Here is a 14001-nt window from a genome sequence, read left to right as displayed (position 1 = left end):
GCCACACAGTGATTAGCATAAGCTAATTGAAAGGGTCGGCTAACGGTTAACTTGAATGGTCATTTAAAAACAGTTCAGCTAACGTTAAATGTTAAAGTGACGCACACCGATCCCAGCTCTTCATATGGTGCTTCAGCCAAAACTCTGGGTTTAGCTTTTAAATTGAATTTGTAAATCCAACCCCACAGTGTTGCCCTAACTGTGCCCACTAAGGAACCCTAACGGTCCTGAGGCCATATTTTAGGAACCACTTAGGCGTGATTGTATGAGGGCAATTTTAGAAGCAGAGACTTGGGAAATATCAAGGAGTCTATGAAGGCTTGAATTCACTAAGTTGTTCTCCTTCAATATTTATTGGCACAAGTTTCTGACTCATAAACTCGTAATTTAAGGAGGGTTTCAAGGATTAAGAAATACTGACACCTAGTGGGTTTGACATCAAGGTTAAAGAGTGGATCACCAATGTCCACAACCTGAAATAATTCAATGAATGAAAGGATCACACACACTAACTGACACGTAAACCTTAAACAGGGCAGATTTCCAGTTTACGCTAATGGATACCGGTTAGTTTATGGGGCTCGGGACAAATAGGGTTGGGGGAATGTGTTGGGGCACACTCAATGGGGGATATGTCACTGGCAGGTTAATCCAGTTATGTCAATGGTCACCAACCATTCATTCATGTTGAGGATTAAAAACAAGTCAACATACACATGGTGATTGTCATTGTTTTAAGTATTTTTTCTAAATGAGCTAACAGTTAATAAACAATAATGGTTCTTGTTTTTGCCCCACTGAGCGACGTTCAAGAAGCTCTGGGAGTTCAAGGACCACAGTTTAGGTAACTTAAATTGTACAAACTGTTGCTGAATATGGTGTTTATTAGACCCTCTGCAAACCCACAATAGTCACTGGTGCACAGCTTTATTTTGATAGATATAAAGACTTGGGTAATGAAGGAGGCCGCTGAGTGAATCATTGTTATTTACCATATTTGATTTCATTTATCACCAGCCCATAGCTACGTCTAGTTACAATTTCATTCATACCGCTTTAATGGTTTTACAGACTACAGTAAACAAGCACAAGCACACAGACTGAAGCTGGCTGGGAACTCAGCAAACGTCTCCTAAATCTACTTTACGAGCGTTTTCATCCCCGCTGCTGCCAGTTTCAGTTGGAAGTGAAGTCAGCGTAAAGAAGACAAACACCGCCATCTGCTGGATGAGCTCCTTCGACGTGACTCGTCCCTTGCCGCCCCGCCCACTTCAATGTGTTCTTATTTCTGTCCAATCACAGAGAGAACACAGGGTGATGCGTTTAAGAGCAACACATTGTCAGCTTTAACCGTATAAAGAGGCTTATTCTTTGCCACGACTCATTTACCACATTGTAACATCTAACTCATTACGACATTCTTATATTGCAACAACGTAGCAGCGTGTAACTGTGGCTGGTGGGTGCGTTCCTTGGTTCTTCGGACTGTAATTATGGTAGAAAAGCCGCTTCACGGAAGCGTGTAGTTTTTTAGCATCACTCTAAAACGACAGAAGTGAACTCATATTATTACCGCCACGTACCCTCATCTGCGTAGTTGCCAATCACCCTGCTATTGTCCGCCTTTACATTTTGTGACATTTCATCTGCTGTATTTTGCTAAAGATAAAATAAACTATGGTAGCCTAAAAAATAACTTCTTGAGGTTAACGTACAATAAAAACAGTACTTGAATGCATCACGGGATCTCGTGAACTGTCATGGCGTCTCCCTTGAAGGGGGTTTGGTGCTGGAGAAAGTAGCCGCTGTCATTTATCAACTTCCTCGCGCGTGCAGTGCAGCTAACCCCGACCGAAGAGGCTTTTAGGAGCGGGTAGTTACCATGGGCACCGTCCATGCTAAGGTAAACTGTATTTCTTCCTGACTGAAACCTCTCTGCGGGTTTGTGACTATGACCTCCCTGCCTGGCCAGTGCTGAAGGCTGCACACTCACCAGCATTGTACTCGATGTTCTGTCACACCGTTTGAAAAAGGCGAGCAATGCAGAACAATGACGGGTGAACTGTAGTGTACACTGGCGTAATGTGCGTAGTGAAACAGTATAACTATGCCTCTAATTGATTTGAACGACCGTAATGCTGCTAATACATGCTGGGTGGAGTTTTCAAAATAAGAGATCACATTTTTTTTTAAATACCTCGTTGTACTCAGTGTGGGGATGATTTAGTGGGCCATTGGTGCTTTCAGACTGCATTTACAGAGAATAGCATAACAAGAAGGCGTTTTATTATCTGAAGAGTACAACAAATTCAGAAAATGGTTCCACTTATCTGTAACAGTCTCACTTACAGTTGAGCTATTTACCTCTATCACCACCTTAGAATAACCAACAATACCCCCAAAAGTATCCAAGTATCAATATTCGTATTCATCTTCTAATTTATACTACAACTTATTGAACAAGTCAACCCTCGTGCTCAGAACTGTCTGAACTGACTCACCAATGCGAAGTGACATTCACAGCCTGTAGGACATCAGACACTGGCATGCTGTGTCATTGACTTTCCTGCCCTTTAAAGGCGCCATACATACTTTTTTTTAGTTATGTCGTTGTTTTAGACTGTTAGGATTAACTGTAAAGTTCCACCTTACCTGACTTTATGATAATGAACAGAACCAAATGCAAACTCAGAAATTAACTGAAAGGATGACTCCACACACTTGTTGTAGAGTCTGGATCCTCTCCCGATGCATGGCCGGGACTTGGGCATCCACCCTGATGACCTGGTGGAACCTCCAGAACCGGAGCAGGAGTCCAAGCAGGAGATCCTGGAAAACAAAGATGTGAGTAGTAGCAGTAGTGCTCGTATCATGGCAGCTCTCGTAGTAGGTTACACTTCCAAGTTACAGCCAGCAGAAGAGCGGAAGAACAACACCAAACCGATCACCTCTGCTTGCTGAAAAAGAGAGCGCAATCACATTTTTTCATTTAGTTTTTTATCCGTGACATAATGGCGATGTGAAAGTAATCCAGGTGTAATATCTTTGATCGCAGGTGGTCGTCCAGCATGTCAACGTCCAGGGTCTTGGAAGAACTAAAGAGGACCTGCTCGGCTATGAGATCTCTGAGGTTTTCCACGCCAAAAACCTCATCGACGTATGTATTTCCGACTGTGGCGTGGTTATAGCACTCTGACTCCCGAGTTATATAAAGATTAAAGTAGATATGTTTTGTGCAGAGCTCTGTTACTGTCTCGGTTACAGGTGATGAAGAAATCTCACGTCGCCAGACAGAAGCTGCTCCGCCTGGGAATCTTCAAAGAGGTGGAGGTCCTGATCGATACGTCTGACGGTAACTCATTCTTTCCCAAAAACAAGCCACACAATGGAGAATTGGGAAGAATTAATCACACTTTATTTTTAAATCACAATTTTGGCTTCCAACGATTATGAAAAGAAGATAATCAACATAAAGCGATTATTGTGCCGCATTCTGTTTTGCAGTAATGCTCTTTTGATCTTTTGTTATAAATCCAGCGCACCCCTTTGACTTAACAGCAGTACGCTTTCGCCCCGCTCCACCTCGTCTCGTTCACCATGCTTTGTAGCTGTGACTTTCTTTACTGAATCATCACCATTCATATCTATGATTGTGTTCTTCATAGATCTAGCCTCTTAACTTTGTGCACCAGATTGATACATTTCACTTTGAAATGTACACATTGTTCAAAATCCATGTTACTGAAGTCAGTGAGTAATCATGTTAAATATTCATGATCTGAATATTGAACAACATAATGGTGAATAATTATTGTCATAACAGAGCCCAAATGAAATCATCTTCTATTGCCCCACTGAAATGTGAAAGAGAATGGTACAGTTCATCAAACATCTGTCTGTATTTCTTCTCATGCTTATTTTGCTAAATGTTGCTGTGAGACGTGACTGCATGCTGTTTTTCTATTGGATGACGGCCATGTGACGTGAACATGCAGGAACAAAACATACGTCCTTCCCCCTGATTGGTTGTCCCTCCACAGGTTCGGACGCTTTGCCCAACGGACTGGATGTAACTTTTGAGGTGACGGAGGTCAAGAGGCTGACGGGAAGCTACAACACCATGGTTGGCAACAATGAAGGAAGCATGGTGAGAGAAACACTTTATTATGGGCTATGGGTGGAGCATGAGAGCGTAGGTTAGTTAACTAGTCCACTGAGGTTTCATGTGCACACACCATAGACGCATCATTTAGTCTTTGAAACAGTTTAATACCATGGCCATGGAAAATACTTTGTTCAAACTGTCTACTTAGATTAAAGTTCCAGTGGACATTTTAATCACTTCTTTAAATCCGTTTTATTAGATTGTTGTAACTATAGCAACAATACCACACCTTTCCATGGCTTTCTCTGCATGACACCTTGGTGTGCTGAAAAAGATGTGAATCACATATTTATCACTTTATTTTTACATTTAAAGCCTTTATTGGGGTTTTTCGAATGTAGCTTCAGATGTCTGTCGTCATTTTTTACGACGCCGTCACAAATAGATTTTTTGTTATTGTGGTTATATAAATGCAAGTTATGGTTCTGTTAGATTGCTGCTAGACCGCCCTGTTAATACAGGTCCCTAATCTGTAACTGTGCAGAGGTCTAAACACAATGAATAGACATGCAAAAACAAAAAAACACTGGACAGCATTCTTATGTTGAGTTAGTTATTTTTCCAAGTATTCAGTCCAGCCCTACTAAGATAGTCGGCCTTTCCCACAGCAGAAAAGCACATGTGTAGCCAATAGCGTTACTAACGGCTGCATTCCAATTCAGATTGAGCTGTTTTATGTGCATGCTGGAACACTTGAGTAGAGCGGAGCCCCCAATAATATGTTATTGGTTGCACTTGTGCCTTTCCTGCTATCACAAGTCAAATGTCATCATCACAGTGAGTTGTTGGTAAGTTAAAGTGGCTGTGGGCTAACAGGATCGGTCCGGTCTTCCAGGTGCTGGGTCTGAAGTTGCCCAACATGTTTGGTCGAGCGGAGAAACTCACCTTCCAGTTCTCCTACGGGACCAAGGAGACGTCCTACGGCCTGTCCTTCTTCAAGCCCCAGCCTGGGCACTTTGAGCGCAAGTACGTCGGTCAATGTTCCTTACAGGCCGGTTCTCACATGTGGGATTGCCAGCGCTAGCTTGACTGCACCGCCGTGGCGGCACAGTGATGGAGTTGTTTTCAAATTGTGTCCTCTGTTTCAGCCTCACCCTCAACATGTACAAAGTCACCGGTCAGTTCCCATGGAGCTCCTTAAAGGAGACCGACAGAGGCGCATCTGCAGAATTTAATGTAAGAGAGTGCGTTGTGTGTGTGTGTGTGTGTTGCATGTCAGAGATGCATGTCATCCAAGTTTTAACACACTGTATAATCACCTTATATTATAATCTATGATTCCTTCTTGCATTTAGTACTCAGCAAATAATATATATTTATTGTTTTCATAAAGAAAACAACGGTGGCATTATGTAAACAAACTGGCATTCACATGGTTACAATTCAGTAAATAAATGAATATTTAGTATTTCTGTTCAGGACTGATGTTTCGTAAAAGATGTAACTCTTAAAATAATATGAATATATGATTTTATGGCAGTTTTTTGACACAGAAATTTTTAGTCCTCTAAGCAACTTAAATTTTTTTGTAAAGGGATCCACTGTTCAGTAAAACTTCTCCCCGTCCTCCTGCAGTTTCCTCTGGGGAGGACCAACCACACGCTGAAGTGGGAGGGTGTGTGGCGGGAACTGGGCTGCCTGGCACGCAGTGCGTCCTTCGCCGTGCGAGAGGAGAGCGGACACTCGTTGAAATCTGCCCTCTCGGTGCGGCTTTTCTAGCTCCCAACATTTCATTTGGTTTTCTTTTAGGTTATTTCGTCTATTCTGAAAAAACACGACTGTTCTTCTCTATCCAAAGTTACTGTTTTAGATCTTTTTTTTTTGTCTTTTCCATATTTCACATTTTCAACGTTTATGAGCGCTATAAAACCACCAACATTTTGACAGAGCTCCGGTTTTGTTTGCAGCACACTGTGTCAATCGATTCAAGGAATTCCGCCATTTTCCCCAGCCGGGGTGCCTTACTCCGGATCAACCAGGTCAGTGGGAACGCATGTTTATGCCTTGCCCAACAAATAAGGTGCAAAGAACATTTCACACTGTGAAGTCACAGTAAGAGGCCATTTATTCAGTTACTGATTCAATAAATGAACTTTTTCTCTATTCAAAAAGAACAGTTGCAGTTTTTCTGACTTAATTTAGTAGTATACATTATATAATAGTTTTACTTGAACAAAAGATTGAAAAATAAGTCACAAATGAAGAACAAGTTCAGCTGCTTTGATGGACTGAATGGCATCTAAAATAGTCTCAGTTGTTTGTTTCTTCAGTGTTACAAGACAAAGAAACAGTCTGAAATGTTAAATTCCTCCTAGTTCATCGTTGACATGTTGAAACTCGAGTTCACGGTATAGTTTTGAAACATTAAAGTTGAGCTAGTGGGACATTTTGGGATTTTTTGGCACCAGCAGAAGTTGTATTTCTGAGTTGCTTCTGCGCCAACAAAGATGTTTTATCCGTCCGCCTGCAGGAACTGGCTGGGTACACAGGAGGAGACGCCAGCTTCCTGAAGGAGGATTTTGAGCTGCAGCTCAACAGACGACTCTTCTGGGACTCGGTAAGACAGAAACAAGTCACTCCAGACCTGTTCAACAAAGCTTTCTAGCTTGTTGTTTTGTTTGTAGTTTCATCAAAGAACCACCAGTGGGCGATAAAGCAGCACTAAAGTAGTTCTGTTGCACTGAATAGTTTTTATCTTTTTAGGTTTTGTGTAAACTCTTTGTGTCCTCTCAGGTCTTGTCTGCGTCTCTGTGGGGGGGGATGCTTTGTCCCATCGGACGACAGCCGTCCTGCATCGCTGACAGGTACAGAGGGGTCATCTGGCTCAGACACATCAGCCCTCAACAAATCACGTCCACTGAGAACACATTATTTGGGGTTCTTAATTATTTATGAGCTTACTAATTAAAATAAGATAATCCTTTATTAGTTCCATAGTTGGGACATTTGCAGGATTACTGCAGCAAACTAGTATCAATAGAAAAACAAATAAAGACAAAACAAGTACAATATATAGTCAAACAGTAAAGGTATAATAAATAAGTAAATCATAAAAAACAACACAAACTAAAAATACCATATTGCACATGAATGAATGAATGAAAGTAATTTGCCGGGTTTTTAAACGGTATGTGTTGTCTACTGGCAGCAGAGCTGGTTGTGTAGCCTTAAAGCGGCAGGAAGGAAAGAGCGGTACCTCTCCTTCACACACTGAGTGAAGCAGCCAGTGCACTGAGCTGCCAGTGGGTCCTGCATGGGGAAGGAGATGTTGTCCATCAGGGAGGATAGCTTAACCTAGTGCTGGGCGGTATACTGGTTTTTATTTCCTGTACGATAGTTGCATAGCTGTAACAACTGCTGTCTGTCTTCAACAGGCAGCAAAACATATTGTTAGCCGTTTGTAGCGCTATACATGGAGCTAGTTGTCTTATGTGTATTGAGAGGGAACCCTAATCATGGTTATACATTTATAACACAACGATTAACAACCCACAACTAACGCTCTTAACAGGGCAAAACACCACGACACAACAGTCTGTGAAACATAAACAATTTGTAACACTAATAATTGCACATTTATAAAATTTCACCGCCGAATTGCATGCTGGGTACAGCTCGCTAGCTAGCCTGTTAGCACAACAGTCTGCTAACAGTTGGGAGAGGCTCTGACGCTACAGTAACGTTACATTAAAGAACAGAAAGGAGCGATGCAGGATGAACAAAGACAGACCGGTGCTCCGATAGAGTCTGTGCCCAAGAGAGGAGCCGTGTCTGTGTGGTATTTGTTATAAATGTACGTTGGTACATAGAGGGTGATAAGAAGCTGTACATGGAGGGACTTAGGACCCAGGGGAATGTAGGTGAAAGAAACAGGAAGAGACGGAAGACACGCCACACAAACAGCTGTTCACCGCTAGCTGCCGGCCGGTTCTTGTATTAAAAATGTCCGCTTAATAATTAAACGTGCGATAAAATAATTTTCGGCGTCAATTAATTAATGCGTTAACGCGAAGAAAAAGAATACCGTGATATACCATGAAACCGCCAGAATCGTACAAAATACCTTGATACACATTTTTGGTCATACCGCCCAGCACTAGCTTAATCTCCTCTCTCCCACCGCTGGACACCCCAGCAATCACTGCGTGTGATTTTGACTGCGCACTGCACAATGTGATGCACCGAGCTCATGATAGTTGTGCGTTTTGTCCAGGTTCTACCTCGGAGGTCCCACCAGTGTGCGAGGGTTTGGGATGTACAGCATCGGGCCGCAGAGTGAAGGTACACAGCTGTTCAGACAGTCTGTCATGGAAAACTTGACCTGACGAAATTGTTTTAGAATGTTAGTCTTATTTCAAATATGGATTTTGGAGAAATGACCATTCATTCATTGTTCATTTAATTGTAAAAAGGGAGCATCTCGCTCACTGTCCCAGACTATAAAACAAAGACAAGAAGCTCTTGCAAAAAGAGAACATCTTGAACCTGGTGACCCAGTGGTTAAAGGGACACTCTGGATGTTTAGAAGTGGGTTTGTATGAGGTACTTCTCCATGTATTACTACAGTAGATGGAGTTTGGAGAAACAGACAGGTAGCAGCAAAGCAAGGTACTGCTCTGGATGTATTATACATAATCAATATCAGTTTAAGTGTATGTTGTATTTAGAATATATACCTTGCTGTCAGACAGACCTTTCTTGCGGGGAACTGTTATCTCTGCTCTCTTCAGCTGCACCAGACTCCTTTTGACAAAAACAGTAATTTCACCTCACGGAACACAGGAGTTGCTGGTCTACTGCGGCATGGATCGGTTAGTTTGTTTGTCTCTTTAGTGTGTTAAAGGGTTATTTCGGATTCACCAAAATCCCACAACACAAAGCAACTAACCAATCGAGGCGGCAGTAGTCCAGCAACTCCTGTGTTCTGTGAGGTCAAATTGCTGTTTCTGTAAAAGGAGTCTAGATAATGGCTTTATTTCTCTGTCAGAAACGCCTGTCTGACAGGCCCACTAAAAAACTTCAGAACTATCCCCTGAAGAATACCATGTAACCTCAAACCCAGGTTTGATTCCAGCTGGAATCATTTGTTGCACGTCTAATCATTCTCTCCATAAAAGAAGAAGCAAGTAAATAAGGAGCTGCAGCTGAATTTACTATGAATGAAGTAGTGTAGTACAGCAACGTATCTTGGTTTAACGCTCCCTCTGTGTGCTCCAGGTGACTATCTGGGTGGAGAGGCGTACTGGGCAGGCGGCCTGCACCTCTACACTCCGCTGCCCTTCAGACCGGGCAAGGGCGGCTTCGGAGACCTTTTCAGAACGCACTTCTTCCTTAACGCAGGCAACCTCTGCAACCTCAACTATGGTGGGTGGACTGAAAACGGTCCTAGATGCATTCAGGACCGGCCACAACAGCTGACTGAACAGCAGACTTCTCCCTTTTATAATTCTGAGCCATCAAATAGAAATGGTAAATGATTTCAGTGTGTCACACGTCCCAGGTGGGCTTTGACATGTGGAGTGTTATGTGTGCAGGCGACGGCCCCCGGGCGCACCTTCAGAAGCTGGCTGAATGTATCCGCTGGTCGTATGGAGCGGGCATCGTGCTGCGGCTCGGCAACATCGCCAGACTGGAGCTCAACTACTGTGTTCCCATGGGAGTCCAGAGCGGAGACAGGTAGACGTGTGTGTGTGTGTGTGTGTGTGTGTGTGTGTGTGTGTGTGTGTGTGTGTGTGTGTGTGTGTGTGTGTGTGTGTGTGTGTGTGTGTGTGTGTCAGAGATATAATATTCATAACTATGTTTTCATTAGTGTGTAATCACCGTGAAACCAGGGATTGTTGTGGTTTGAGCTTAGAGTGAGCCCTTCATATCTACAGAGGGAGCAGGTCCTCTTCACGGAGTCCACCGTGTTGCACCGCCATGATTCTACGGTATCCCAGAATGGACAAATCAAACACTGACTCTAGAGACTTTCACGGGTTTTTTTATGTTACCTGAAGGCCACCATAGTTTTGGCACACTCGGAAACGGAGGGGTGAGCAGAGGTATTAAGTTGAATGCAATCTGCAACCTCACCACTAGATGCCACTAAATGTTACACATTGTTCCTTTAAATCAGCGACGGTTGGGTCTGAAATCACAAGAGTGAAAATGTAAAAGAAGCAAGTTTACCAATCCTCTACATTAGCTGTAACTAGCGTAACACACCTGAATCTCAGGCCAGGCTGTGGGTAGTTGAGGTGCATGTGGGTAATGTATGCACCAGGTATTGATGGGAAGGAAGAATGCGTTGAATGACAAAATATATATTTCTGGTTCTGCTGCATTGATTTTGAGTGCTCCTTTCAATTAATAAATTATGCTACACAAAGCACAGTGTGATAAAAGGACTTGTCTCAGGATAACAGTCCTCACTTCTCTCTCTCCTCTCGTAGGATATGTGACGGTGTCCAGTTCGGAGCAGGGATTCGCTTCCTGTGACCTTATCACTCCACTGCCCTCGGTGCTCCAGCAGAGGCTGCGACATGAGAAAGGGTCTTGTTGTTTGTCAACTGTAACTTGTTGTAGAGTGTGTAACACTAGCATGGGTCCCTTGTCCTGGAGAGATGTGCCTGACACCCCCCCAAACCTATTGACATGCACCGGTTGAGGCTTTTGAACAACAAAGTGCCAGCGCTGGGCCATAAAACAAGTGAAACTTTTGTGCAGTACAAATGGTTTGGTTTGAATTTTTCAGCGCTGGTACCTTGTCTGTGGGGGAAAAAGTCATCTATCGGTGATTTCACCCACTGTGTTTCCTGGGGTGACACAAAGTAAATTATTTTCCAGAATGTTAAAGAGATTTCGGGCATGTTCCCCGTTTGCCTTCCAGGAAAGCTTCTGATCTAGGAGAACGACTTGTTAGTGATTTAGTTTTGACACCACGCACTCTCTTGTCATGATGGGAGGGATCATACCGATAAAGGCACTTTTTAATCAAAGCAGCGGTGTTGGAAGGGAATCCAAACCTTCATGCCAAAGCAGTTGTCTGATGTGGAGAACGGCGGTGGTTAACCTTTCGAGGTTGGGAACCCCCCACCCTCCTGAGCAACATCCACCACCAGTGCTCTTACCGTTAGTCCTCTTTTTTTGATGTTGTTGAAGCTATTCACAAATAAATCCCAGCTGCTCCCCTGGTTTGTCTTTGTGCTTTCTCAAATACATGTTCACTAATCAGGTGAGGAGAAGGACAAAATGCAGGTATCACATCTGGATCTTGTGCTTCATTCGTTAAGTGCTCATTGTTTCTTGCCTTTTAAAGTCAAGTATATTTCTTTATCAAGGCCATTTTAGGACTGACCTTGATTAGTTACATGACAGAGTTAAGAGCTTTATTTCAGCTAAGCAGTTTTTCAATCACACAGTAGCCTTATAATTAGATTTATGAATAGTTTAATTACTTTTATGGGATAAAGGGACGTCCAATCGATGGAATAAATGCGACAGTGTTTGCCAAGCAGTTATCAGGTCTACAGGGAACCGTCTAACCTGAAGGAAACATCTCTCCAGCTGACATGTCGGTGAGTGGGGGTCACTGCCCGTCCTCACGGGTTTTGCCTTGACTGTTTGAACCTTTGCTCCACAGGAACCTGTGCAGGGCAGTTGAATGTGGATGGTGGCAGATGTTTGTTTGATCAGAGCTTGTTCTGCGTGGGAGTGTTGGCAGGTGTGCAGCAGGTGACTGCTGGCATGGGATGTTGCTGAAACTGGAATAAAATGACCTAGGTTTGTCTTTAACCTGGAGAAAGTGTTGGTGGTGCAGAAGAACACCTTGTAAACCTTTTTCAGTATAGCATCTGAGCTCAAGTCAACCATTGATCTTTAGAAATGCAAAATATAGAATGATGCTACCGTGCCAGCAGACTTTGTCTCTTACATTGGAGAAAACATGATGCAGTGCATTAACGGGTGCCCTCATATGGGAGAAAACATGATGCAGTGCCATATATGCTGCCCTACAGGCTAGAAAACCTTTTGTGAACTGCTGCACCAGCGCGTGCAGCTGGTGCCCCTTTTTGTTTTTCACCCCTTAACTTTGTGCATTGAGTATGATAATTGGTTTATACATAACATCTTACCCACAAGGCTTTAGTTGGGTTTTTTTGCACTGGCCATCAAATAATATGGAGCCAAATCCAGGTCAATAGTTTTGACCATTTGAAAAAAATATTTGAACCTGAAAGTTCAAGTTGTTGAACATTGAAAAACACAGCAATGTATTCCAAATAAAAATAAGTGAATGAAAAGTTTTTTGCGGTTGAATATAATTTTTATTCAGTTCTGGAATTATTTTGATTACATTTTTTTTTATATATATTTATATATATTTTGATATTTGAGGTCTTATATTTTTCACTTTCAGATTTTATATTTTCAGATTCAAATATTTTTTACAGTTTCAAATCGTTTTTTCACTTTCAGATCGTTTTTTTTCAGTTCAGACTTTTGGTCCTGATCTGGCGTGGGGGGCGTGACAATAACTGAGAGTGGCGTGTAATCATGAGTGACAGCTTAACAAAGAAGGCGGACTACCTTCCTCAACCACATTGCCTTCATGCAACACCGCGAGAATTATGATTCAACACTTCGCCCCTATATACAGTTTGGACGACCGAATTGCACGTCAGGGCCGCTATGAGCTTCCACCAGAGTTTCCTCTGGCTTCGCTCTGTCCAGGCTTAGTTCACCATCTTTCGGGTCCTCGCACAAACTCACGCCCCACCGCCCCGACGGTGCGGGCGACCCCGCCTCACCCGGCACGCCGGCCCTCACTTCCATTGCGCCACGGGGTTTGCAAACGTCTGAACTGAAAAAAAAAGATTTGAAACTGTAAAAAATAGGATTTGAATCTGAAAATATAAAATCTAAAAGTGAAAAATATAAGACCTCAAAATATCAAAATATATATGAAAGTGAAAAATGAAAATAAATATTTTATTCAAAACAATTTCAGAACTGAATCAAAATTATATTCTACCCCAAAAAACTTTTCATTCATTCACTTATTTTTATTTTGAATACATTGCTGTATTTTTCAATGTTCAAGACCACAACTTGAACTTTCAGGTTCAATTTTTTTTTCAAAATGATCAAAACCATTGGCCTGGATTTGGCTGCATAATCAAACAGCTACATAAAGGTTGCAGGTTGATTTTTCCCCATGTATTAGGCAACCGAGTCAGCAGAGAAGAACACATTTTTAATAATGTATACAATAAGTAATGAATCAGTTCAGAATACAATAATAAAGATATTTAATGATAAACAGTTCAACAAAATAAAAAAAGATCCTAATTCCCTTGGACGAGTTTTTATATTACACTTATAGTCATTAGTATGTGAACAACTTGGTTTAGCTATTAGCAAACCATTACTAATGGCTAATATGCTTGCTAGGTTTACTAGAAACATGAATAATTGCCATATTGTATGTAAGTCTTGCTTAAGATGCTTCTGTCTTGCTTATGACGTTTTATATTAATAATATAATTTAGTTTTATATATTGTTCAAGGTAAATATATCTTTAAATGTCAAGCCTACTTAAAAATGATTTAACCACATTACGTTAATTTGGCTTATTCAAGTAAAATAATCTAGCCAACAATATGAACACATAACCAATACTTAAATCAATTTGTTTGTGTTTTGGCAGTATCATATATCAACCACCGCTACAGTCAGCACGGCCTTGACAATGGTTCTGAATTCCCACGCGTGACCGCGCGGTCGTAGCGGTAATAAGCAAGCGCCGCGTGACCGCGCACGCACGGTACCAAGCAGCACGTAGTCGGTGTCT

The 14001-nt window shown here is 42.2% G+C and overlaps 1 protein-coding gene across 1 annotated transcript; it reads left to right on the top strand.

Moving 5' to 3' along the window:
• The first annotated feature begins 1760 nt into the window (after positions 1-1760).
• Positions 1761-11340, top strand: samm50l (sorting and assembly machinery component 50 homolog, like). The gene is made up of 15 exons (XM_079183453.1): positions 1761-1903; positions 2731-2844; positions 3056-3157; positions 3265-3352; positions 4041-4147; positions 5001-5131; positions 5254-5341; positions 5741-5869; positions 6073-6144; positions 6636-6722; positions 6899-6969; positions 8379-8446; positions 9383-9529; positions 9700-9841; positions 10600-11340. Exons 1-15 carry the CDS (start codon positions 1883-1885, stop codon positions 10643-10645), a joined length of 1413 nt encoding a protein of 470 aa, XP_079039579.1. The 5' UTR covers positions 1761-1882; the 3' UTR covers positions 10646-11340.
• The last annotated feature ends 2661 nt before the right edge of the window (positions 11341-14001 follow it).

This window comes from Pholis gunnellus (genome assembly GCF_910591455.1).
Source record: "Pholis gunnellus genome assembly, chromosome: 22".
In the NCBI taxonomy this organism is placed as follows: domain Eukaryota; kingdom Metazoa; phylum Chordata; class Actinopteri; order Perciformes; family Pholidae; genus Pholis; species Pholis gunnellus.
The sequence above is the reverse complement of the archived record's forward strand: the minus strand, read 5'-3'. Positions and strand labels throughout refer to the sequence as shown.